This window comes from Mobula hypostoma, chromosome 8, assembly GCF_963921235.1.
Source record: "Mobula hypostoma chromosome 8, sMobHyp1.1, whole genome shotgun sequence".
NCBI classification, from domain to species: domain Eukaryota; kingdom Metazoa; phylum Chordata; class Chondrichthyes; order Myliobatiformes; family Myliobatidae; genus Mobula; species Mobula hypostoma.
This window is the reverse complement of record NC_086104.1, coordinates 113,723,848-113,751,741: the sequence shown is the minus strand read 5'-3', so window position 1 is coordinate 113,751,741 and position 27,894 is coordinate 113,723,848. Positions and strand designations below refer to the sequence as shown.

At 41.1% G+C, this 27,894-nt stretch overlaps 1 protein-coding gene across 1 annotated transcript in view; it reads left to right on the top strand.

Annotated features, from left to right (window-relative positions):
• Positions 1 to 27,894, top strand: part of tarbp1 (TAR (HIV-1) RNA binding protein 1) — a 400,954-nt gene that overhangs the window by 147,801 nt on the left and 225,259 nt on the right. Inside the window, 2 exon segments of the mRNA XM_063057295.1 lie at positions 5,555 to 5,816; positions 6,887 to 7,069. Of these exon segments, the coding sequence (XP_062913365.1) occupies positions 5,555 to 5,816; positions 6,887 to 7,069 (445 nt within the window).

Here is a 27,894-nt window from a genome sequence, read left to right as displayed (position 1 = left end):
AGTTCTACATCTTTGCAATTGTCCTGCTCACGTTGCCACATATTGGATTCTGATGTTTTTTATCCAAGGTTCTTTCAGAAGTCAGAAAAGGGACACACAACTTGTTGGTTCATGATCACTTTATGAAACAGTTGGAGAACATAAGAAACAGGAGTAGAAGCTAGTAGCAGAAAGCAGCTTAAAGACAAACTATTTGGACGCACATTGGGTCTGGCAGGGCTTGCAGTCATTACTTCCTGCAAAGCAAATCCTAACATCACAAACAACAGGAATTCTGCAGATGCTGGAAATTCAAGCAACATACATCAAAGTTGCTGGTGAACGCAGCAGGCCAAGCAGCATCTATAGGAAGAGGCGCAGTCGACGTTTCAGGCCGAGACGAAGGGTCTCGGCCTGAAACGTCGACTGCGCCTCTTCCTATAGATGCTGCTTGGCCTGCTGCGTTCACCAGCAACTTTGATGTATGTTTCCTAACATCACAATTGGCTGTGACGCTTCACTCCCAGATGATCTCAATGCCTTTTATGTGGCATCTGGTAATCTCTGTCTCAGAAGGTGATGATCTTTCCTTGTGGTGAGCCCTCACAAGTTATCAGGTCATGATGATGTTCTCAGCAGGGCTCTGAAAACCTGTGCCAGCCAACTGGCAGATATGTTCAAGAACATCTTCAATTTCTCACTGCTGCATTTCCCACCTGCTTCAAAAGGGCAGCAACCATACCAGTGCCCAAGAAGAGCAGGGTGAACTGCGTCAGTGACTGTCGCCCAGTTGCACTCTGATGCAGTGATCTAGGAGGTTGATCATGGCTGGAATTAATTCCTGCCTAAGCAAAGACCTGGACTCACTGCAGTTTGCCTACAGCAGATACAGGCTCAGTGGCTCTCCATTTTGCCTTGGATCACCTGCACCAGCTTCTGTTTTTTGACAGTAGCTCAGCGTTCAAACTAATCATCCCTCAGTTCTGATCAACAAGCTCCAAATCCTGGGCCTCTGTACCTCCCTCAGCAACTGGATCCTTGACTTTTTAACTGGGAGACCACAGTCTGTGTGAATTAGGAATAACATTTTATTCTTGCTGACAATCAACACTGGTGCATCTCAAGGATATGTGCTACTCTCTCTACACCCATACTTTGTGATTAGGTACAGCTCAAATGCCACCTACAAATTTATTGGTGACATAATTATTACTGGTAAATTGTCAGATAGCGATAAGAAGCCGTACAAGAGCAAGATAGATCACTCACAACACGCTGGAGGAACTCAGCAGGTTAAGCAGCATCCTATCATAGGACCTCTGCCCCTTCCCTCTACAGTCCTGACAAAGGGTTCCAGCCCGAATCGTCAACTCATCGTTTCCACGGATGCTGCCCGACCCGCTGAGTTCCTCCAGCGTGTTGTGAGTGTTATTTTGACCCCGGCATCTGCAGATTATTTTGTGTGAGCAAGGTAGATCAGCTGGTTGAGTGGTGTTGTAACAGCCTTGCACTCAATGTCAGTAAGACCAAGGAATTGATTTTGGACTTCGAAAGGGGAAGTCAAAGGAACATACACCCGTCCGCTTTGAGGGATGAGAAGTAGAAAGGTGAACAGTTTCCAGTTCCTAGGTACCAACATCTATAAGGATTATCCTGGGCTCAACATATTGATGCAATTCCAAAGAAGGGACAACAGCAGCTATATTTCATTAACAGTTTGCGGAGATATGGTATGTCACCAAAGACACTCTCAAATTTCAACAGATGTATGGTGGAGAGCATTCTAACCGGTTGCATCACTGTCTGCTATGCACAGGATCCGATAAAGCTGCAGGAATCTGTCAACTCAGCCAGCTCCATCATGGGCAGTAACCTCCCCAGCATGAAGGATATCTTCAAAAATGATGCCTCAAAAAGATGCAGCCATCACTAAAGACTCTCATCACCCTGCACACGCCGTCTTCTCATTGCTATCGTCAAGGAGGTGGTACAGGAGCCTGAAAACATACACTAAACATTTCAGGGACAGCTTCTTCCCATCTGTCATCAGAGTTCTAAACAGATAGTGAACCCATGAACACCACCTCCCTATTTTGTGTCTCTTTCTGCACTACTTATTTAATTTAATTTTTAAAATATATATATATATATACACACATACACTTATGGTGAGGTTAGGGCCTCTGTCGTTCAGAGTTGGCCATGGATATTGCTTCCTAGCTGTCTAGATACACAAACATAGGCAGTACGGTATGGAGAGCAAGCAGTTCCCCATGTAGCAAGCTTCCTCTTTCTACATATCAGATGAATCCAAAGAGACGGCAGAGACCAGTACAGTTTGGTGTCAGCAGCATCGCAGGAGTTGCCAGTCAGCATTGAACTCAATGTAGGACTGCTTTAGGGACTCCAGTTCTGGATTTTTCCCTCGAGGTTTACTCCCAAAGCCTTCCCCATGAGAGGATGTAGCCACAAGGCAGAAGAGATTTGAGGTCAGAGTTTTCCTTCTCCTAGATGAGCTGACAACCATGGCTAACAAGCCGCATTTCCAGTCCAACAATATTGTATCTTTCAGTAGAACGCAACACTCCGTTTTAAAAATGAAACTGCGTCACAAAAACAAACACGCAGCAGAAATGGAGACACAGCACGTTCTACCTGGAAATCTACAACCTAAAAACTAACTGCGTCATCTGGGGTCGACCCTTATATACCCATGGTGCTCATGTCATCACGTGACCTCCGGCGGGAAAATCACATCAGGTGACCTCCAAAAGACCATTACATCATTCTCACAAAAAAAAACACAGATCTCCTTGAGCATGTAACAGACAGTATTCATTGCACTGCCAAAGAAACCAGGTGCAACAGAATGTGGACAACACAGAACAATTGGTTTAATGAGCCACCTTACAAAAATTTTTACTAAGAATCATCATGCTCAGAATACGAAACAAAATTAAACCAGAGATCAGTGAAGAAACTACCAGCTTCTCAATCAGAAATCACTTGGCAAACACGAGGAAATCTGCAGATGCTGGAATTCTTTCAGTTAGTCCTGATGAAGGGTCTTGGCCCGAAACATCGACTGTACCTCTTCCTAGAGATGCTGCCTGGCCTGCTGTGTTTACCAGCAACTTTGATGAGAAATCACTTGGAGTAGAATGACCAGGAGCTAATTAGCTGCAGAATGAAACTGGAGCACAGAGGGAGAACAGAGAGCATGAGATGTCTGGATTGAACCCAGACAAGCTGCAGCTCTAGTAGCTGTCCATGCTTATCATCAGCCTATTCATTCTTAAATAATGAGCTATAAACTAAGTCCTGTGCACAGTACTCCAGCTCAAATCTCACCAGGGATCAATGTAATTGAAGTAAGATATCTCGAATTTTATCCTTGCAGTAAGATAACCATGCTTGGATTGGAATCTCCTCCACAGTTAAAGAGAAAAGAAACAGTTCTGCAGAAACGGAGTCAGAGGAAACAGCAATAACTTTGTACGTTACAATTAGATCACTCTTATCCTTCTAAACTGATGACAGTGTAAGCCCAATCTTTTTAATCTGATTCCTGGAGTGAAAGGGTGAACATACAATGGCTCTAGTTCTGTACTCACTGGACTTTAGAAAAGTGAGAGGGGATCTGACTAAAAACTTTTGAATATTGATAGGCCTAGAAAGGGTGGCTGTAGAGAGGCGGTTTCCGATAGTAGGTGATTCTGGGACCAGAGGGCACAGCCTCAGGATAGAAGGATGTCTCTTTAGAACAGAAACAGAGGAATTTCTTTAGCCAGAAGCTGGTGAGTCTGTGGAATTCATTGCCACAGAAGGCTGTAGAGGCCAAATATTCTTGATTAGTAAGGGTGTCAAAGGTTCCAGGAAGAAGGCAAGAGATTGTGGCTGAGAGGGATAATCAGTCAGCCACAATGGAATGGCTGCAGCATTCCCTTTATTTCCATATCTCTCTTTGATGTAGAACAGGGCTATTTGGCCCATTGAGTCCATGCTGGCTTGTTAGCCTATTGCCCTGAGAATTGTCCTGTAACCTCTTTTTCTCATATTCCCATTGAGTTCCTCTAGATTCTACCATTAATGTGTGCATTAGGGGCAATGCACAACAGACAATTAACCCAGCAGCCCACAATTCCTTGGGATGTGGCCTAAAACTGGAACACAGAGGGAGAACAGAGAGCATGAGATGTCTGGGTTGAACCCAGACAAGCTGCAGCTCTAGTAGCTTTCCATGCTCATCATCAGCCTATTCATTCTTAAATAATGAGCTATAAACTAAGTCCTGTGCACAGTACTCCAGTTCAAATCTCACCAGGGGTCAATGTAATTGAAGTAAGATATCTCGAATTTTATCCTTGCAGTAAGATAACCATGCTTGCATTGAGTATAAATGTTGGCAAGTCACGTTGCAGCTGTACAAATCTTTGGTTAGGCTATATTTGGACTATTGTGTGCTGTGCTGGTCATCACAATACAAGAAGGATGTGGAGGCTTTGGAGAGGTTCACCAGGATTTAGTCTGGATTCGGGAGGATGAGCTATGGGAGTCTGGTCAAACTTGGATTGTATTTAATGGAGCGTTAGAAGCAGAGTGAAGACCTGACAGAAGTTAGGTTAAATTAGCTTCATTGTGGGCCAAAGGACCTGTTCCAGTGCTATACTGTTCTGCGTTCTATGCTTAACTTCCTAATTGCTTGCTGAACATGTATGCTATATTAACTTAAATTGTGTACAAGGGCAGTCTCTGATCAAGAAACCTTGTGATTATTCACCCTTTAAAAAATTACTTCATCATTCTATTTTTTCCATGAAATTATTTATTAATTCTTTAAAATGTTAATAATTGTTTAAGTAGTGCCATAATATTTTAATGAGTTTCTAATTTATCTTTTGACCTTGTGATTGTTTTATTCAGGTTTCAGGTTGAACTAAATCACTTCCAAACTTTTTCAAAATGAACAATAGGTGTTTAGTGTTGTCTAAAAGCCCACTGACTACACAGTCGTCAATTAATTTTTTCTCATTAGACACTATTAGATCTAAAATAGTCTCTTTTCTCATAGGTTCAATATATCGATATGGGAAAATATCTCTTGTGTACTCACAAAGTTCATCTGTCACATGGTTATTGCTAATTTGATTTGCCCATCTAAATGTAGGTTGTTATCCTGCATGATTATTGAATTAGACTAGTTATAGGGACTTCTCAGATCCTTTATCAGATCTTAGATATTTAGTCCCATGTTACCATTTCAGTTTTAGGAATTATACATGATGCACATCTTTTTTGTCTCCAGCTGTTCATTAGGTTCAGTCCATGGGTATAGACCTTACTGTAGGGAATTCTTCCTGAAATGTGTCGAGTGCAGATGTATTTCTCCAAATATACAGAGACCAAAACTGTGCACAGCACACAAGTTGTGGTCTTACTAATACCCTGGCAGAAACTTAAAAGGTGACAGGAGCAGAATACATTTGCTAAAATGCTGAAATGTTTTATAAAATGTTGAATTAGTGCTTTACTGCTCCTGGCGTTAAACTGAAGCAATTTTTCACTGCTCCTTTAGACTTTTAGAGGACGGATCTTCAGCCCAGGGCTGGGGGAAGATATCTGCACAGTATGTCCATGACCAATGGGTCTGCATTTATTTTACCTTGAACAAATCTCTTCCATTGCCTGAGAGTGCAGCCAAGAAGAGTGGTGAAGTTTCTTCACATAGTGTAGAAAATGCAACACTCACACTCCATGCCTGTATTGAAGCTCTGAACATAGTTCCAGCTGACCAAGTACTTCCCGTGCTGCAGTGCATGAAGATTCTTGTGCCCAAGGTAAGCAAAATTGTTTATTTATTTAGAGATGCAACATGATAACAGACCCTTCCAGCCCAAAGAGGCTGCACTGCCCAATTACATCCTATCCAGTCTGCTTTGACATTCCGTCATGGCTGACTTATAATCACTCTCAATCCCATTCTCCTGTAACCTTTAGCCTCATCAAAAACCTATCAACCTTTGCTGTAAATATATCCAATGACTTGGCCTCCACAGCCATCTATGGAAATAAATTCCACAGATTCACCACCCTCTGACGAAAGCAATTCCTCCTCCTCTTTGCCCTACAGGGACGTCCCTCTATCTGAGGCTGTGCCCTCTGGTCCAGACTCCCTCACCATAGGAAACATTCTTTCCACGTCCGCTCTATCTAGGCCTTTAAATAATCAATAGATTTCAGTTATATTTCCACCTCCCCATTTTTCTAAGCTCTAGCGGGTACAGGCCCAGAGCTATCAAACTCTCTGAAAACTGTAACCCTTTCATTTCTGGAATCATTCTGGTGATCCTCCTCTGGATGCTCTCCAATGCCAGCTCACCTTTTCCCAGATAAGGAGCCCAAAACTGCTCACAATACTCCAAGTGTGGTTTGACCAATACCTTATAAAGCCTCTTATTTGCTCTCTCATTTGCTTTTATGCTGTCCTTGAATCCTCTTGACACCCACATTTGCCTCTTTATTCTCCTTTTGCTTCTTTGGCATGAAGGAGGAAAGCAGAGCATCCGGAGACAATGTATGCAATACAGACTCCTTACGGACAGCACCAGAACTGAACCTGGCTTACAAGCACTGTAATAGTGGTACGCTACCATGCCACCTACAAATTAGATGCGACAGATTGTGGGCTTGTTGACATGAAGACACCTCTGAATTATTCCTGCAAGTTAAACAATGGTCGAATTTCACACCTTGTAGCTACTATATAAATAATTTTAATCTTTCTGGAAGTCTTGGCAAAGGTTTGGTTCAACAAGCATTCAGCAAAGCAGCCTGAAATTCAATTATATTGGTAATTTTCTTTTCGACTGAGTAATTATAGACGAGAATTTGTTCTTGAATTGTTTAGCTCTCTAGGTCTGAAGAGTCTCTGTGTGTGAAATCTCTTGACCTAGCTTGGAAGGCAGTGGTGGATCTGAACAACAACCAGCTGTGTTTTTGGCCTACTTTAAGTGCTTTCGTACGAATTGCCTTCGACCATCAACTACTTGCGGTAGCAGAGGAATGTCCTATTCGACTGAAAGTGAAGGAGGTAAGATTAATATTATCATCTTTGGTATCTGTGAATTATTACTTTCAAGAATGGGAGCTATTTGATCGCCATTGGTTGTGGTACCTCTTTGAAAGAATTTTCCTTTAAAATGTCTTTATTGAATATACTTCTGCCACCTTTTCACTGAGAATATTCCTGGACTTAACAGCACATTGTGTCATGCATATGTTTGCAATTAGAATCAGAGTCATATTCAGGTTTATTAACACTGATATATATTGTGAAATTTGTGGCAGCAGTACAGTGCAAGACATTAATTACTATAAGTTACAAATCAAAAACATAATTAATAAACTGTGCAAAAGCGGAATAATGAGGTAGTGTTCATGGGTTTATGGACTGTTCAGAAATCTGATGGTGAAGGGGAAGAAGCTGTTCCTAAAAATTGATTGTGGATCTTCAGGCTCCTGTGCCTCCTCCCTGATGGTAGTAATGAGAAGAGGGCATGTCCCAGATGGTGAAGGACCTTAAAGATGGATGCCACCTTCTTGAGGCACTATCTTTTGAAGATGTCCTTGATGATGGGAAGGGTTTGCTTCGCATCAAATGAATCAAGTTTATGATCTTCACCTAAAAGTACTGATCAGATGTGGATTAATTGCATCTTTAATATCACAACAATCTCACCATCATTTTCACCCTTGCATAAGGTGGCTGACTTCTAGAATCAACTGTCGAAGCAAACTATGGTTAGAGTGAGAACCTGTGATATTCAAGTGATATTTGGATTTATCCTTGGGGGGGGAGAGAGAGATTTTAAACTATGTATATTTCAGTTTGAAAAGCAGCCAAAAATGCTCAAACCTGAATGTTGAGTTTAGCAATCCATTCAAATTGTTTTAACTTTGAATGTATAGCATGCAGCAGCCAATTTAGATGTTGTTGAGTATGTGACCAGTACAGACATATAGAGTGGGCAGTGGCTGGTAGACATATATCAAACAGGATGCAGTAGTTCTGGATGAAAACCAGGCAATAGTTTTAGGTGAATAGTTGTCTGCAGGTCTGAATGGACAGTGGTGCAGACATCGTAGAAGCATTCCTGCGCAGGTCTGGAGTGGAGCTTGAAAAAGCAACCAGTTTTCAGCGGGAGTCTTTGATTGGACAGTGGTGCAGGCTCAGTAGAAGCATTCCTGCGCTGATGTCCAGAGGAGAACTTGAAAAACCTAGTCTCCATAAAAAAAAGAGGTACTGTCTAATGGAGTGGGCTGAGTCAGAGTGGTAAGGCTTTGGCTCAGTAGGCTTCGGCAAGAACATGTGGAGGGGAGGTTCCTCCTTATTCCTCCTTAACTCTGTTCTGCCTACCTGCCTGTCCTTTCATTGCAATGTATATCCCTGGATGTTAAGCTCCCAGCCATAATCTTCTTTCAGCCATGATGTGGTGATGTGTACAACATCATACTTGCCAATCTATAACTGTGCTACAAGTTCATCAATCTTTCCATATACTGTGTGCATTCAAGTATAACACCTTCAGTCCTGTGTTCACCCTTTCTAATTTTGTCCCCCTTTTACATTGCAACTCATTTTGTTGACTGAGTTTTGCCCAATCATCAGCCTCTTCTTGCTAACAGTCTCATAACACAGGGGTTCCCAACCTTTTTTGCACTGCGGACCAGTTTCATATTGACAATATTCTTGCGGATAGGCAGGGATCGGTCCCTCCGCGACTCCCTTATCTGCACGTCCATCCCCACGGATCTCCCACCCGGCACTTATCCCTGTAAGTGTAAATGCCACACCTGTCCCTACACCTCCTCTCTTGCCACCATTTAGGGCCCCAAACAGTCCTTCCAGGTGAGGCAACACTTCACTTGTGAGTCTGTTGGGGTCATCTATTGCATCCGGTGCTCCTGGTGCAGCCTCCTCTACATCAGTGAAACCCGATGCAGATTGGGGGATCGCTTCGTCGAGCACCTCCACTCCATCTGCCACAGCAGACAGTATCTCCCGGTAGCCACCCACTTCAACTCTGCTTCCCATTTCCATTCAGATATGTCCATACATGGCCTCCTCTACTGCCATGATGAGGCTAAGCTCAGTTTGGAGGAGCAACACTTCATATACCGTCTAGGTAGTCTCCAACCCCTTGGTATGAACATAGAATTCTCCAATTTCCGGTAGTTCCCTTCCCCTCCCTTCCTCTATCCCTATTTCACTCTGCTGCCTCTCCTAGCTGCCTATCACCTCCCTCATGGTTCCGCCTCCTTCTTATACTACCCATTGTTTTCCTGCCTATCACCTCACTGCTTCCCCTCCCCCACCCCTTTGCCTTTCAAATTACTGGTTTTTTAAACTGAACCTACCAGCCTTCTTCTAACCCTCCCCACCTTCTTTCTTCAGTCGTGACGAAGGGTTCCGGCCTGAAACATCGACTCATGGTTTCCGCTGATGCTGCCCGACCTGCTGAGTTCCTCTAGCATGTTGTGAATGTTGCTTTGATCCCAGCATCTGCAGATTATTTTGTGTTTATCATATCTGGCAAACTGGTCACATATCTGGCCACGTCTTGGTCACACATCAAATACAAAATTCTTTCGTTTCCCTCCAATACAGCAATCTTGTCCTCAGGTCCTTCATGCACATTTGGTAACAAAATACTGGGTAGAGGGATCTCATTTCTCTGTTTCAGCCTGGCTTAAAAATCCCCCACTCTTGCTTTACTTCCGACCATGGTGATGAATCTTCATCTGCTTAAAGGTGTCGTACCTGATTGCTTGAGAGTTAAGTCGCCAGGTCCTTCAGAAGATCATGAAATCTGTAGATCATTAATTTGATTTAAAAGTTAATTGCTTAAAGGGAAATTGCATGCTACAGGTTGCAGTGAGAGTATTTCAAAGGAGGTATATTTACAAGTATTGTATGTAGCCTGTAGAACATTGTCATGGTTCATCAGCACCATCTTGATCATGTTCTTTTAGAAATAACAATCCTTTGAATGAGATATTTCTTTGCAATGGTGGATGCCCTGAAGCTTCTTTTTAAACAGATACTTCTTCCTTATACTTCTTATTCAAGACTACACTCAGAACCACTAAGTGTATATTCATGGTCATCTCCTGTTGTAGCCCATCAACTTCAAGGTTCAACACGTTATACATTCAGAGATGCTTTTCTGCACATCACTGTTGTAACGTGTGATTATTCGAGTTACTGTCACCTTTCTGTCAGCTTGAACCAACCTGGGCATTCTTCTCTGACCAATAAACAAGGCATTTTCACCTACTGTACTACTGCTCACTAGATTTTTTTTGTTTATTGCATCATTGTCTGTAAACTCTAGAGACTGTAGTGCCTGAAAATCCCAGGAGATTAGCAGCTTCTGAAATACTCAAATCACCTCGTCTGGCACCAGCAATCATTCCATGGTCAAAGTCACATAGATCACATTTCTTGGTGTGAACAACAACTGAACCTCTTGACCATGAATGCTTGCTTTTATGTATTGAATTGTTGCCACATGGTTGTCTGCTTAGATGTTTGCGTTAATAAGCAGGCGTACAGGTGTACCTAATAATTATGTTGAAGGCATAAATTAGATAGTAATAGTTGGTGACAGCTATATATCCAGCGGCAATTGTCTTCCAAACAAATAGTGCCAATCTTCGATTACTTCGTTATGAATGAATACTGTATAAGCAAGTTTTCTGATAGCCAGGCTTTAGAGAAGGATGGCTTGAATCTCAAGAGAACTGGTTTAGCTCTAAGAGTGTGTAAATGCATCAGTGGTCGTGTGCAAATTGATTTACATGCTTTTAGGAAGCATTAGTGCCTTGATTTGGCAGTCCCAGCAGCAAAAAGTCTCTCATTTAAAGCCATATGTTTTCCTACAGAATCAGAATCAGAATCAGAATCAGGTTTATTATCACCAGCATGTGATGTGAAATTTGTTAACTTAGCAGCAGTTCAATGCAATACATAATCTAGCAGAGAGGGAGAAAATAATAATAATAATAATAAATAAAATAAAACATAATATATAAACAAGTAAATCAATTACATATATTGAATAGATTATTTTAAAATGTGCAAAAACAAAAATACTGTATATTAAAAAAAGTCCAAAGCTTCAAAGTCCATTATACATAATATAGCAGAGAAAAAAAAACACAAAATAAAATAATAATAATAAAAAATAAGTAAATTACGGTGTACATATATTGAATAGATTAAAAATCATGCAAAACCTTAAGAAAGGCACAAATGCCACCCAGTTGGAAGGAGGCGATAATCTCAGCTATACTGAAAGAAGGCAGGGATAAAATGGAATGTGGGTCATTTAGACTGATATCTGTTCCTAATGTGTATTATAGAATACTTACCTCCATCATGGCCAAACGATTAGAAGAGTTTCTACCCACACTGATACATAATGATCGGACAGATTTTATACAACATTGACAAACACAAGACAATATACGAAGGACACTTCACATTATGGATCATATAAAAAAATGAAATTGAAGCAATAGTGATAAGCGTGGACACTGAAAAGGCATTTGATTTGGTTAACTGGAATTTTCTTTACAGAGTTTTACATAGATTTGGTCTACATGACATAATTATTAAAACTATACAGGCATTATACGACAATCCTACTGCTAGGATTAAAATCAATGGATAGTTATCTAATAGTTTTACCCTAGATAGGGGCACGAGACAGGGTTGTGCATGGTCACCACTATTCTTCGCATTATATCTGGAACCATTAGCTCAATACATCAGACAAAATGAAGATTATGATTAAAGGGACAGAGCATAAATTGGCCTGTTACGCAGATGACATTTTGATCTATCTAGGGCAACCAACATACTCTTTACCTAAATTGATGCAATCCTTTGAACAATATAGCGAATTATCAGGATACAAGATCAACATGTTGTAAAAAAAAAGAGATCACTCTCTACTTTGTACATAGTTTTTTCGATTGTTCTTTCTTTCCTCTCCTTTCTATAAGTGTATACCATAGAAACTACAGCACAGAAACAGGCCCTTTGGCCCTTCTTGGCTGTGCCGAACCATTTTCTGCCTAGTCCCACTGACCTGCACACAGACCATATCCCTCCATACACCTCCCATCCATGTATCTGTCCAATTTATTCTTAAATGTTAAAAAAGAACCCGCATTTACCACCTCGTCTGGTGGCTCATTCCATACTCCCACCACTCTCTGTGTGAAGAAGCCCCCCCCAATGTTCCCTTTAAACTTTTCCCCCCTCACCCTTAACCCATGTCCTCTGGTTTTTTTCTCCCCTTGCCTCAGTGGAAAAAGCCTGCTTGCATTCACTCTATCTATACCCATCATAATTTTATATACCTCTATCAAATCTCCCCTCATTCTTCTACGCTCCAGGGAATAAAGTCCTAACCTATTCAACCTTTCTCTGTAACTGAGTTTCTCAAGTCCCGGCAACATCCTTGTAAACCTTCTCTGCACTCTTTCAACCTTATTTATATCCTTCCTGTAATTTGGTGACCAAAACTGAACGCAATACTCCAGATTCGGCCTCACCAGTGCCTTATATAACCTCATCATAACATTCCAGCTCTTATACTCAATACTTCGATTTATAAAGGCCAATGTAGCAAAAGCTCTCTTTACGACCCTATCTAGCTGTGACGACACTTTTAGGGAATTTTGTATCTGTATTCCCAGATCCCTTTGTTCCATTGCACTCCTCAGTGCCTTACCATTAACCCTGTATGTTCTACGTTGGTTTGTCCTTCCAACGTGCAATACCTCACACTTGTCAGTATTAAACTCCATCTGCCATTTTTCAGCCCATTTTTCCAGCTGGTCCAAGTTCCTCTGCAGGCTCTGAAAACGTTCCTCACTGTCTACTACACCTCCAATCTTTGTATCATCAGCAAACTTGCTGATCCAATTTACCACATTATCATCCAGATCATTGATATAGATGACAAATAACAATGGACCCAGCACTGATCCCTGTGGCACACCACTAGTCACAGGCCTCCACTCAGAGAAGCAATTCTCTACCACCACTCTCTGGCTTCTTCCATCGAGCCAATGTCTAATCCAATTTACCACTTCTCCATGTATACCTAACGACTGAATTTTCCTAACTAACCTCCCATGCGGGACCTTGTCAAAGGCCTTACTGAAGTCCATGTAGACAATATCCACTGCCTTCCCTTCATCCACTTTCCTGGTAACCTCCTCGAAAAACTCCAACAGATTGGTCAAACATGACCTACCACGCACAAAGCCATGGTGACTCTCCCTAATAAGCCCCTGTCTATCCAAATGCTTGTAGATTCTGTCTCTTAGTACTCCCTCCAATAACTTACCTACTACTGACGTTAAACTCATCGGCCTATAATTTCCCGGATTACTTTTCGATCCTTTTTTAAACAACGGAACAACATGAGCCACTCTCCAATCCTCCGGCACTTCACCCGTAGACAGCGACATTTTAAATATTTCTGTCAGGGCCCCCGCAATTTCAACACTAGTCTCCTTCAAGGTCCGAGGGAACACTCTGTCAGGTCCCGGGGATTTATCCACTTTAATTTTCCTCAAGGCAGCAAGCACCTCCTCCTTTTCAATACCTCAGATAAATGTTGCGAGATTTGTGACAAATATGATTATATGATATATATGTACAGTATCTGAAATACATCTTATGGAAATGTTTGATGATCTTCAATAAAAAATAAGTTACAAAAAATCATGCAAATAAACAGAAATACTATATATTAAAAAAGTGAGGTTGTGTTCATGGGTTCAATGTCCATTTAGGGATCAAATGGCAGACGGGAAGAAGCTGTTCCTGAATCGCTGAGTGTGTGCCTTCAGGCTTCTGTACCTCCTACCTGATGGTAACAGTGAGAAAAGGGCATGCCCTAGGTACTGGAGGTCCTTAATAATGGACGCTGCCTTTCTGAGACACTGCTCCCTGAAGATGTCCTGGGTACTTCGTAGGAAGGAAACATTATTTCAAGCTCGTCTAGTGAGCAACTTACTTTGCTTTTAGAATGGCATATTGAACCAATAACCCATGTTAGCATTTTGTGACCTGGGGAAAAAGTATTTCCTCTTGTAGGAAGGCTTCAAAAATTATGTTGTCTCCATATTGGGCAGTTAGCTTAACGCCTTACAGCACCAGCGATTCAAGTTCAGTTCTCACCTCTCTCTCTCAGAATTTTGTACGTCTTTTCATGTGACCATGTGGGTTTCCTCCCACATCACAAATACTTGCGGATTCATAGGTTAATTGGTCACATGGGTGTAATTGGGCATCACTAATTTGTTAGACTGGAAAGGCTTGTTACTGCGCTGTATCTCTAAATAGATATTGTAATCGGCAGAGATGAAGACAGCATCCTCCTATTTTGTACAAGTCATTGAAAGTCTTTTGCTGTCATTTTGAAGTTTTTGTGTTTAGTAGTTAAATTATAACAGCTCTCAGGGCAAATTTCATCACAAGAAAGACTTGTCTTCTTTCCCTAGATGATTAAAATTGCACAATGAAATCATGCAATTAGATTCTGTTAGCCTTCCCTAAATGTTACCTGAGATGTGGGCACAGAAGATACTGCAGAGGCTGGAAATCCAGAGTAACACACACACAATGCTGGAGGGACTCAGCAGATCAAGTAGCATCTGTGATGGGAAATAAAGAATCAGTGTTTTGGGCTGAGACCCTTCATCAGGATCTGAGATCTAGTGTCGGTTTCACAGTATTTATTTGTTCATTACAAAATTATAAATGTCAATTATACATGTCTGCTTTTACTGGGGAACATTGGAGGAACACTTTTCCGTAAATTAGCTTTCAGCGTGACCTAATTTTCTTCTAACGACTGCTGTTGAATAACTTACTTAGTTATTGACTTGCATCTAGTTTTATCTGCAGAGAGTCTGTAATAATATTTTCATTATATTATAATTTTGATTTCACTGCTCATTTTTACTGACCTCTAATCTTTTTAATTAATGATCATTTCATCTAAAGTTGATATGATAAAGAATAAATTGTTGCAATTTAATTTTCCTTTTATTTCTGCTGTGGTATACAGTTTTCTTTGCAATTAATATATTTATTTATCTAGTTTCTGTTTTTTCCATCAATATTTCATGTTTACATGATGAAATTTTGCTGTAATGTTTCCTTCTTCAGTCTGCTCAAAATAGGTTTATTTACATTTCTGCTCTTAGTTCATTCATTTGTACTCAATAGAGCTATTGATAACGATTTCATGTTTTCGCCACCATACAGTACACTTTGCAGTAGTTTTGATCTCAACAAACAGTCAAGGTCTTTATTGTAATTTCTGTAGAAGTTCATTGTAATATTTCTCTGAGTATTTCAAGTTTCCAGCATTGTATTTTGGTTTTTATGATGTGGCATTCTTGTGAGCCATAAATCCCTAGTAAAGCAATTACAATGCAAAATAAATAGTATCACATGAAATACATGGTACAGAAATAGACCACTCTATCCAACAAGTCCATGCCTGTTTGTGCTCCTCACAAGCCACCCAGAGTCCTTCTCCTTCATATCCATGCACAGCCCCACCTTCCTTAGAGGTACGGCCATATCGTGCTCTGTGAATATTTGGATCTCACCACTCTGAGTAAAGTTTCTGAGTTAACTGTCTTATTTATTTTGGTGACGGCCTTATAAAGATTATCCCTAGCATTAGAAACATTCTATCTACATCATCATCATCAGATGCCATGCCCAGTTTGAGCTTTAACTGCCATGGCCCACACACTCTTGCTTCGGGTCAAGTGAATCAATTCATTGGTATTCATTTCCAATTCTCTGGCTGCTGTCTCCATTATTATTTGTCTTTGTCTTCCTCTTGCTTTCTTCCCTTCAATCTTTCCCATAATTACCGTGCATTCTAACTCCTCTTTCCTAATCACATGTCCAATGAAGTTATATTACCTTTTCGTGATCTCATACATTATTTCTCTTTCTGTGTTTGCTCTGTTCATGACTTCCTCATTAGATATTCGTTTCGTCCATGATATTCTTTGCATCCTCCTCAAAACCGACATCTCTGCTGCTTCAATTCGTTTCCTCTTGTTACTAGATATTGTCCAACATTCTGAGCCATATAACATAACTGGATGAACGTACTCTGAGGCAGATTGTCATGCCTAGTTTAGTATTGGTCAGTATACTCTTCATTCTCGTAAAGGTGTCTTTTGCCATCCCTACTCTTTTGAGTCGCACCTGCCATCTGATGTCACCCAGCTTCCTAAGTAGCAAAAGTTCTGTACTTGTTTTATGTCTTCCCCATTTATTCTCAGCCTGCAGATAGGATTCTCCTTCTTTCTGGATATCACCATACATTCTGTCTTTTTGCAATTGATAGATAGACCCATTTTTGCACTTTCTTCAACAATTATATCAATTAAGTTTTGTAGTTCTTCCTCCGTACTTCCAGTTAACACAGTGTCATCTGCATATCTGAAATTATTGATGTTTTCACCGCCAACTTTGATTCCCAAGATGTCTCTTATTTTTTGTAATATTGTTTCACTGTACACATTAAATAAATCAGGGGAGAAAACACACCCTTGTCTAACGCCTGTCTTGATTTTCGTAAACTGACTCACTTCTCCATCTATTCTTACAGCGGCAGTTTGTTCCCAGAACAGATTTCTGATTAGGCGGAGGTCTTTCGAATCTATATCTAGAGTTTTCTGTAATATTTCAAATAACTTATTGTGCTTCACTTTATCAAATGCTTTTGTGTAATCGATAAAACAAATAAACAAATCTTTTTGCTCTTGAATAGTTTGTTCTGATAGATTAGATTAGATTATGAGGACACGCAGTCCCCTTTTATTGTCATTTAGTAATGCATGTATTAAGAAATGATACAATGATAGTATCCTTAACATCAATATTGCGTTTCTTGTACCTTTGTCTTTCATAAAACCATATTATTCTTTGCCTATTTCAGCTTGTATCTTACTTTTAGCTCTTGTCATCAAAATTTCTTAGAAGTACCTTGGTGATATGACTCATTAAACTTATGTTCCTATGTAATTCACATTCTATAGCTCCAGCTTTCTTAGGAAGAGTGATAAATACTGATTTTTTTCATCTCTTCTCGTATTATTCCAGTCTCATAAATGTCATTGATTAAATCAGTAAGATTTTCAATTCCATAATCTTCAAGGGCAATAATTTGTTCTATTACAAATTCATCAGGACCTTTCTTCATCTTATTTATTGCATTACGAACTTCGGTTTTTAAAATACTTGGACCTTCAATGTTTTTCTTAATTTCTGGTTTTTCGCCTCGATCGTCTTCAAACAATTCCTGAATATACTCAGTCCATCTGATCTTAATCTCATTTTTTTCCATGATAATGGTACCGTCCTTTGCTTTCAAACATCCACCTGAAGAACAGAGGCGCTTTTTACCAGTGATATTCTTGATTTGTTGATGTGACCTTCTTGGATCAGTAATAGGGATTCTTTCCATTTGCTCACATTCCTGGTTTAACCATTCTTTTAACTTCGGGTCTCGGCCTGAAACGTCGACTGTACCTCTTCCTAGAGATGCTGCCTGGCCTGCTGCGTTCACCAGCAACTTTGATGTGTGTTGCTTGAATTTCCAGCATCTGCAGAATTCCTCGTGTTAGCCATTCTTTTTTGGCTTTTTGACATAAGCTTTCAATTTTTTTATCCAAGGACTTATATTCTATAGGATTTACTTTCTTCCGTCTCCTTTCTTCCATTAGATTTTTGATTTCATCTGTCATTCATTTATTCTTTGTGCTTTTTTCTTTTTTAGGAATCAGTGACTTTGCTGATTCTACCAAGGCGTCCTTTAGAGTTAAATTTCATTTCTACATGATTGCCATCATCTTCAACAGATTCTATTTCTAGACTTTGAAATCTATTCCTTACTTCAATTGTAAATTTTTGTCTTAAGTTTTCTTCTTTAATTAATTGCAAGTAGTCAAGGGATTGTTCAGGTTTTTTGCTTCTTTAGTTTTTTAAGTTTTACCTTTACGTGACATACTACTGGGTTATGGTCACTATTACAGTCTGCACCTGAATATGTTTTGCATTGAGTCACTGAGTTTCTAAGTCTTTGGTTTATAGTAATAAAGTCAATTTGATTTCTAGTGTTATCACCTGGACTTTTCCAGGTCCACAAGCGTCTTGGATGGTTTTTAAAGTAGGTATGCATAATAACCTGATTATTCATCTTGCACCATTCTACCCATTTCTCACCCCTTTCATTTCTTTCCCTTAGTCCAAATTTTCCGTCAGCACCTTGTCCTACTTTAGTATTTAGATCTCCCATGACAATAACAATATCTTGAGATTTGCATCCATTCTTTGCTTGTTCAAGCTCTTCATAGAATTTATCTATATCCTCATTTGTTCTGTTGTTGGTGCATATACCTGTATAATTGCTAAATCAAATGGTTGTCCTCTGAATCTAACAAGGAGCACTCTTTCTGATATTGCCCAATATCCTAGAACACTCTTTGCCATGTTTTCATCCATAAGAATTCCTACTCCATTAGTATGGGATGTTCCACAAGAATTAACTAGTGTTTTATTTCTAACTCACATGTTCCAGCACCTATCCAACGAACTTCGCTAATTCCCATGATGTTGATCTTTAGTCTCTCCATTTCACTTATCACATTGTCTAATCTTCCTGCTTGATATAGGGTTCTTACATTCCAAGTGACAATAATTTTCTTTTGTTTTACTTGAATTTTATGAGCAGTAGCTTGATGATGGTCGGGTAACCCCTGCTGGTCAGAATCAACCCTAACGAGTGAAGCATCTTCAGAGTTGTCTTGAAAATCCTCTTGACACTGTTGTTGTGTGATACATTTTGTGAGTTTGACCATGGTTTTCTTAGCAAATAGCAACGGTGGTTTGCTATTGCTTACCGTTGGGTGAACTAAAGAAATCGCCTTTTCTCTTCCCAAATGTTCATCCGCCTGTACTATACCCGTTGACATTTGAGGTCCTAGCTCATCCGCCTTCTCCGTCATAAGTTCAGTTACTGAACCTGCCGGATCTGCCGTAGGTCTTCGTGAGTATCCTGAGCAGGAACCCTTGCAGGTGCTACCATTCCGGGTCAGAGCGGCCCTGGGAGCAATGAATGACTAAGGGGTAACTCTACTTTCCCCAAAGCTCTGAAAGTCCCCAGTCAGAGCCTCATCACCAGTTGCAGTTTAGAGTCATACCCAGGACTGATACACACATGCATGCACGCGCGTGCACGCACGCGCGCGCACACACACACACACACACACGCACACACAAATAAAACTAGAGGAAAAAAAATCTACATCATCAATAACAAAACCTTTCATAATTTTTAACCTTTCATAATTCTGTTAAGTAAATTTTTTCTCATCTTATGTTCTCAAGCATAAAGAGACCATCTGTTCATCTTTTTCTGCTAAGTATACTCTCAATTTTTTCACATCATCCTGGCAGCCTTCACTGCTTCAATCTCTTACGGAATATGTTGACCAGAAATGCATGCAGTACTTATGAACTGACAAAGATTTGATGTTCAATTTTGTCCCTCTAAAGGACATAAGCAGAAAATACTGCACATACACAGCAAGTCAAACAGTGTCCGTGAGGAAAGAGAAGCAGAGCTAATGTTATCATTGGAGACAATTACACATATCACTTCCACTCAGTGACTTGGAGCCACTGAACTCAACATGGAGAAATCTCATGACAATCCCATTGACCAATGAGATGTATGACCTGCCCTGCCATATCTGAGACTCTATTTAGGTACTTTAATATTATTCATTGATTAAATAAATAATTGATTTGTTAATCTAGTGTCCTGGTCCAAGTTTACACCACTGTCCTAATATGAAAGCTAATGAGCACCAGTCAATCTTTACCTTGCTGTCCTGTGATGTCACTCTTAGAGCCTCTCTCCCCCTTCATGCCCTCCATATGATAGCACCCTTGCAGTAGTCGTTTGTAATTTACCAGTTCCCAGTTAATTGAAGACTACTATCAAAAACATTGTCAGTGAATGTGTAATAAGTTTCAGCCCAGTTTATGGGTTTTCAGTAGTGCAAAAATTAGTCCACATTAGAAGAGATTGCAGCACTGCTGAAAATCACAGTATTTGATGACGGGAGCTCAGTGAGACTGTTGCCCCTCCGTGATCATGTACTCACTCAGATCAGATTCCTTCTTCTTCAGCCCTTGACCTTTCCCACTTATCACTTTCCAGCTAGCCTTCTCCTCTCTCCCCCCTCCACCATTTTATTCTGGCATTTTCCCCTTTCTTTCTTAGTCCTGTAGAAGGGCCTCGGCCCAAAACGCCAGCTGTCTATTTATTTCCATAGATGCTGCCTGACCTGCTGAGTTTCTCCAGCATTTTGTGTGTGTTGCTTGGGATTGAATCAAACTTGTCTGACTATCTTAGTCTTTGGCATGCAGGTAAAAGTAGATACCGATATTTGGAATGCAAATATTTTGAGTTCACAATTGTTTTAACGGAATAATAACTAAATTGGAAATGGCTAAGTAAGAGTAAGATACTTTTTTGAAGGAATGCAAAGTTTTTGGAAGGGTATCCAGAGGATAGGATAATGAGGGGAAATTTGATAGAAGTACACAAAATTGTGAGATGTATAGAATTCAAGTAGGCTTTTTCTATTGAGGTTAGAGGTTAAGGGTGAGAGATGAAGTATCTAAGGGGAACCTGAGGGGGATCTTCTTTACTCAGAGGGTAATGCGAGTGTCGAATGAGCTGCCTGTGGAAGTAGTGGTTGCAGGTTTGATTTCATCATTTAACAAAAGTTTGGATAAGTACCGAGATGGGAGAGGTATGGAGGGCTATGGTCACTGAGCCCTCTAAGATGTGCAGGTGCACAGCCTCGGCGCAACAAAAATGCTAACACACGCAGCCTTTTGCTGCGGAGCTGGAACTGCATGTAGCTAGAAACCTATTACCAAACGTGGAAGGTTTTCTTTGTTGTACTCTTTCATTTTAGACATAGAAACATAGAAAACCTACAGCACAATATAGGCCCTTCAGCCCACAATGCTGTGCATGTCCTTACTTTAGAAATTACCTCGGGTTAGACATAGCCCTCTATTTTTCTAAGCTCCATGCACCTATCCAGCAGTCTCTTAAAAGACCCTATCGTAACCGCCTCCACCACCATCGCTGGCAGCCCACTGCACTCACTCACCACTCTCTGTTTAAAAAAACTTACCCCTGACATCTCCTCTGTACCTAGTTCCAAGCACCTTAAAACTATGCCTTCTCGCGTTAACCATTTCAGCCCTGGGAAAAAGCCTCTGACCATCCACACGATCAATGCCTCTCATCATCTTATACATCTCTATGCATACACGAAAATTGGACTTACCATCAATTCCAAAAAGACTCAGATCATCTATCAACCGTCACCAATTGAGACAAATTGGATAGAACCGTCAATTCAACTTGGTGAAACAACCCTGGAAAACGTGGACCACTTTCCGTATCTTGGAAGTCACATCTCCTCCAATGTTGACCTTAACGACAAGATCCAACATCATCTTAAATGCGCTGGAACAGCTTTTGGACGTCTCCGAACAAGAGTCTTTCATGATCGTGACATCCGAACAGACACCAAAATGTTAGTGTACAAAGCAGTGGTAATCCCAACACTCCTGTATGCATCAGAAACCCGGACAACATACCAACGACATCTGAAGGCACTTGGAAAAGTTCCATCAACGCGGTCTTCGAAACATCTTAAATATCAGCTGGGAAGAGAGAAGAACCAACATCAGTGTGCTAAATGAAGCAAAAACAAGCATTGAAGCCTACGTCGTCAAGAACCAACTAAAATGGAGCGGTCGTGTTGTTCAGATGAAAGACGAACGTCTGTGGAAACAAGCCTTCTACTGCCACCTTAAAGAAGGCAAACGTAAAAGAGGCGGACAACAGAAGAGATTCAAAGATGTCTTAAAAGCCAACATGAAGAAATGTAACGTCGGCACCAATGCCAAGGACAGGAAACTCTGGCAAGCCATCATCCGAGAAGGAACAGCAACTTTCGAAGCCAACAGATATGCAGAATTAGAAGAAAAGAGAAGAAAATGGAAAGAGAGGCAGCAACAACCAAAGCCTGAATTGCCATCTGGAAGTACCTGTCCTGAATGTGGAAGAACTTTCAAATCCAAGATTGGACTCATAAGCCACTTGAGAGCCCATAAGTAGATCAACAGAACGAAGACCATCATCCTCAACCTCGAGGGATAGCCATGACGATGACTATCAGGTCATCTCTCATCCTCCATCACTCCAAGGGCAAAAGGCCGAATTCACTCAACCTATTCTCATAAGGAACACTCACAACACGCTGGAGGAACTCAGCAGGTCGGGCAGCATCCATGGAAACGAACAGTCAACGTTTCAGACTGGACCCCTTCGTCAGGACGCTTATTCTCATAAGGCATGCTTCCCAATCTAGGGAGCATCCTTGTAAATCTCCTCTGCACCCTTCCTATGGTTTCCACATCCTTCCTGTAGTGAGGCAACCAGAACTGAGCACAGTACTCCAAGTGGAGTCAGACCAGGGTCCTATACAGCACTAATAATATCTCTCAGCTCTTGAACTCAATCCCATGGTTGATAAAGGCCAATACACCGTATGCCTTCTTAACCACAGAGTCAACCTGCTTAGCAGCTTTGAGTGTCCTATGGACTCGGACCACAAGATTCCTCTGATCCTCCACACTGCCAAGAATCTTATCATTAATACTATATTCCTCCATCATATCTGACCTGCCAATATGAACCACCTCACACTTATCTGGGTTAAACTCCACCTGCCACTTCTCAGCCCAGTTTTGCATCCTATCAATGTCCTGCTGTAACCTCTGACAGCCCTCCACACTATCCACAACACACTCAATCTTTGTGTCATCAGCAAATTTACTAAGCCATCCCTCCACTTCCTCACCCAGGTCATTTATAAAAATCACGAAGAGTAAGGTCCCAGAACAGATTCTTGAGGCACGCCACTGGTCACCGACCTCCATGCAGAATATGACCCGTCTACAACCACTCTTTGTCTTCTGTGGGCAAACCAGTTCTGGACCCACAAAGCAATGTCCCCTTGGATCCCATGCCTCCTTACTTTCTCAATAAGCCTTGCATGGGGTACCTTATCAAATGCCTTGCTGAAATCCATATACACTACATCTACTGTTCTTCCTTCATCAACGTGTTTAGTCACATCCTCAAAAAATTCAATCAGGCTCGTAAGGCACGATCTGCCTTTGACAAAGCCATGCTGGCTATTCCTAATCATATTATGCCTCTCCAAATGTTGATAAATCCTGCCTCTCAGGATCTTCTCCATTAACTTACCAACCACTGAAGTAAGACTCACTGGTCTATAATTTCCTGGGCTATCTCTACTCCCTTTCTTGAATAAGGGAACAACATCTGCAACCCTCCAGTCCTCCGGAACCTCTCCTGTCCCCATTGATGATGCAAAGATCATTGCCAGAGGCTCAGCAATCTCCTCCCTCGCCTCCCACAGTAGCCTAGGGTACATCTCGTCCGGTCTCGGAGAATTATCCAACTTGATGCTTTCCAAGAGCTCCAGCACATCCTCTCTCTTAATGTCTATATGCTCAAGCTCAAGTATAAAATCAGCTATACTCTTCAATTAATAAATTCAAAAATATGTGCTTTTTCAATTTTCATTCTGAATATTCATAGTATGCATATTTTAAGTAAAAGAATATTTGAAGTGTCATGCAATTTTCAGGCTGTGCAAAATTTTCGTGCCCAAAGCAGATGTGGGTCAATGGGACTAGATGAGCCAAAGGGCCTGTTTCTGTGCTGGAGTGCTCTATGACTTTGACTGTGACTCTAAAGCTGGCCAAGCAGGCTTCAGGACTGTTAATTTCACAGTCTGCTGCATTTACTTTATTGTTTCTAATGCACAGCAATTGCTTCCTTACACTTGCACTGTGGTGACTTGGATTTGTATTTCCTGAGCTAGCGTACATTTTTACCAAGTTGGAAGTCAGGTGTAATTACATGAAATAAGCTCAAATGGTTATTAATCTAAGTGATTCAAGCCAAGTGAATAGCATGTTGAGATAATTATTAAAAGAAAAGCTGTCAATTTTTAGATGACATCTTGTTATTAAGTGAGCCAATAATCCCATTAAAGTTATGGTTGATATGAAATAGTTTGAATCTGAAATGCTGCTTTCGAGTCAGTATATGTCTGCCCCTTGGTCATGCAAGCTGCAGAAAATTGCATACTATCGAAGGGTGCCCATTTTTAGACTTTGATAAGCAGGAAAGATTCTTAATTTGTTAATTAACTCATAGTAGCCTCACTATTGCAGGCATCAAAGTGCAAACCAGAATCCGGCCTTGTTCTGGGAATCCTTGGTAGAAATAATTGTATAATTTGTATTATTATCGGTAATTCCAAGTACTTGGTATAAATTAATACAGTAAATCAAGACACCTTAGTTACAAATGTTTCAAGCAATTAACAATCCAGGCTAGAAGTCTGGCTAGATTGCAGGTTGAAGCTTTGCTTGAGGAAACAGGAGCAGAAGTTGGCCATCCATCCCTCGGTCAGTGTTCCATCGTGCAGCTCCATCATGTGTCACACAGATCTATTTCGATTTTGTGTCTGTTACACCTCTAGTCAGCTTTGACATTTTCAGTTCACCGCTGATCCACTTTTGGGGAAATATATTTCCACTATTCTAATAAATATAAAATCTGTTTGTTTAATTTTTTAATTAAAGATGCAGGCCTTTCCAGCCTAACAAGCCTCATCGCCTACTTAACCCTAGCCTAATGACGGGACAATTTACGATGACTGACGAACTTAGTAACCAGTATGTCTTTGGACTGTGGGAGGAAACTTGTGCTCATGGAAAGAACAAACAAATTTCTCACATACGGCCCTGAGCTGTAATAATGTTGCACTAATCGCTAGGTTACTGTGGCGCCTTAATGATGCGTCAGCATGATTAATTTTCATATAGTAAAAAATTTCATGATATTCCACAAGATCAGAATAAAATGACTAGTTTCCTCCCTTTACTTTGTTTGCCCTAGCCTCTTTCTTTAAACCCTTCAACCAGATCGTCCCTTATCAACGCAAAATGCTGGAGGAACTTGGGACAGGCAGCATCTATGGAGGGGAATAAACAGTCAACGTTTTGGGGCGAGACACTTCATCAAGGCCCAAAATGTCGACAGTTTATTTCCCTCTGTAGATGCTGCATGACCTGCTGAGTTCCTCTAGCATTTTGTGTGTGTTCTGCAAGATTTCCAGCAACTGCAGATTGCCCTGTTTTTATCATCCTTTATCAAATATGCTCGTGATCCTTTCTAGCATACTCGCCTGTGGGTCAGTATAATGGCCAAATGAACAGAGATACTAGCACCAGAGTTCCACTGTATTGTGTTAAGATGCACTCAGTCAGTAACTTCCTCCCAAGAAGATGAGCAGCAGGTGCACTTGAAAGCCATGTGGCTCGTCTGTCTACTCTGTCATTTAGTAATATGGCGGCACTGTAGCGTAGCATTAGTGCAACACCTTACAGTGCCAGCGATCACTGATGAAGGTTCAATTCCTGCTGCTGACTGTAAGGGCTTGTACATTTTCCCCATGACCACAGGAGTTTCATCCAAGTGTTCCGGTCCCCTTGCATTTTCCAGACAAGTGGGTTAGGGTTAATAAGTTCAGTTACTGACTGAGTACAATGGGACTCTGGTGCTAGTATCTCTGCTGCCTTCAAGCCGACCTCTGCCCATTCGGCCTTTATACTGACCTACAGCCAAAAGCTACTGATAGGTAAGTATGCTAGGAAGGATTACTGGCCTGATGCTTGAGCACCGATGATGGCAACATTTGCAGGCTGAACCCAGCACAATCCTGGGACTGTGCCAGATATTGATGCAAACAACACATTTCACTGTATGTTTCAATGTACATGTGACAAGTAAATCTGATCTTAATCTTTAATCCTTTGCCTCAGTTCCACTTTCCTTTACTAAGAAGGAGAAGGAGAAGATGGCGGCGCGACGGCAGCGTGCGCGGCCACTTCGGTGGTGATGTCTGTTACCTGTCAAGTATGGGAATGTGCACAATTCTGATTTGATGGAGACAGACGTGAGAGTACGGAGGAACATCTGGAAAACTTCTGAAATGCCCGCTTGGCTGCCGCTGCTACTGTGTGGTAACCGGAATCTCCGGAGCAGAAGGCCCCGAAATCCTTGGCTTCGCGTGTCTCACCAGCCGGGGCGAGGTCGAAGGCGCTTGGCAGAGGATGGCACTCGGGAGGCTGTATCGGAGAGGCTGGTCGGAAGCTTGAAGTTTTCGGACAGATGGACTCAGTGTCAGCTGTGGTCGGCTGCTTCCAAGGCATCAGCAAGTTGATGGTGCCTGGAGGTTCATGGCAGGGAGTTTCTCCCTTTTGCCGCCTGCTATCGGGACTCGGGAGTTGATCGACTCGGGACTTTGAGACTTTTTTTACTGTGCCCATGGTCTGTTCTTCATCAAATTATGGTATTGCTTTGCACTGCTGTAACTATATGTTCTAATTATATGGTTCTGTCAGTGTTAGTCTTTGATTTGTCCTGTTTTCTGTGATATCACTCTGGAGAAACATTGTATCATTTCTTAATGCATGTATGCATTTCTAAATGACAATAAAAAGAGGACTGAGTGTTCTCATAATCTAATCCAATTTCCCTTGATTCATTATCCAAAAATATTCTGTCCTGAGACAGAATCTTGTTCATTCATTTCTCAAATCCTCAACTTTGAATGAATCTGCAGCTTCACTTATTTAATGTTGAATTAATGTACTAATTGGTTTGTGATTTGGTTTCCATGTAACTGCTAACTGCCTCAGTGTTATTATGCTGTATATCAATGCTTTAGATGATGGAATAGATGGCTCTGTAGCTAAGTTTGCAGATGATACGAAGATTGGTGGAGGGGCAGGCAGTGTTGAGGTAACAGTGAAGCTGCAGAATGACTTAGACAAATTAGGAGAATGGCTCATAGAGTGGCAAATGAAATACAAAGTTGGAATATGAATGGTCATGCACTTCTGTAGCAGAAATAAATGTGCAGACTATTTTCTGAATGGGAAGAATATCCTGAAGTCTGAGATGCAAAGGACTTAGGAGTTCCTGTGCGGAACAGCCTAAAGGTTAACTTGCAGGTAGAGTCGGTGGTGAGGAAGGCAAATGCAATGTAGCATTCATTTCAAGAGGTCTAGAATACGAGAGCAGGGATGTGATGCTGAGACTTTGTAAGGCACTGGTGAGGCCTTACCTTGAGTATTGTGAACAGTTTTGGGCTCCTTATCTAAGAAAAGATGTACTGGCATTGGAGAGGTTTCAGAGGAGGTTCACAAGAATGATTAGAGGAGTGAAAGTGTTATCATACGAGGAACATTTGATAGCTTTGGGTCTGTACTCGCTGGAATTTAGAAGGATGAGGGGGATCTCATTGAATGCTGAAAGGCCTAGACAGAGTAGGTGTGGAAAGGATGTTTCCTATGGTGGGGGAGTCCAGGGCAAAATAGCACAACCTCAAGATAGAGAGGCGTTCATTTACAACAGAGATGTGGAGGCATTTCTTTAGCCAGAGGGTGATGAATTTGTGGAATTTATTACCACAGGCACCTGGAGGCCAGGTTGTTGGGTGTTTTTAAGGCAGAGCTTGATAGTTTCTTGATTGGACACAGGGAAGAAGGCTAGGGAGTGGGCTGAGGAGGGGAAAAAAGGATCAGCCATGATT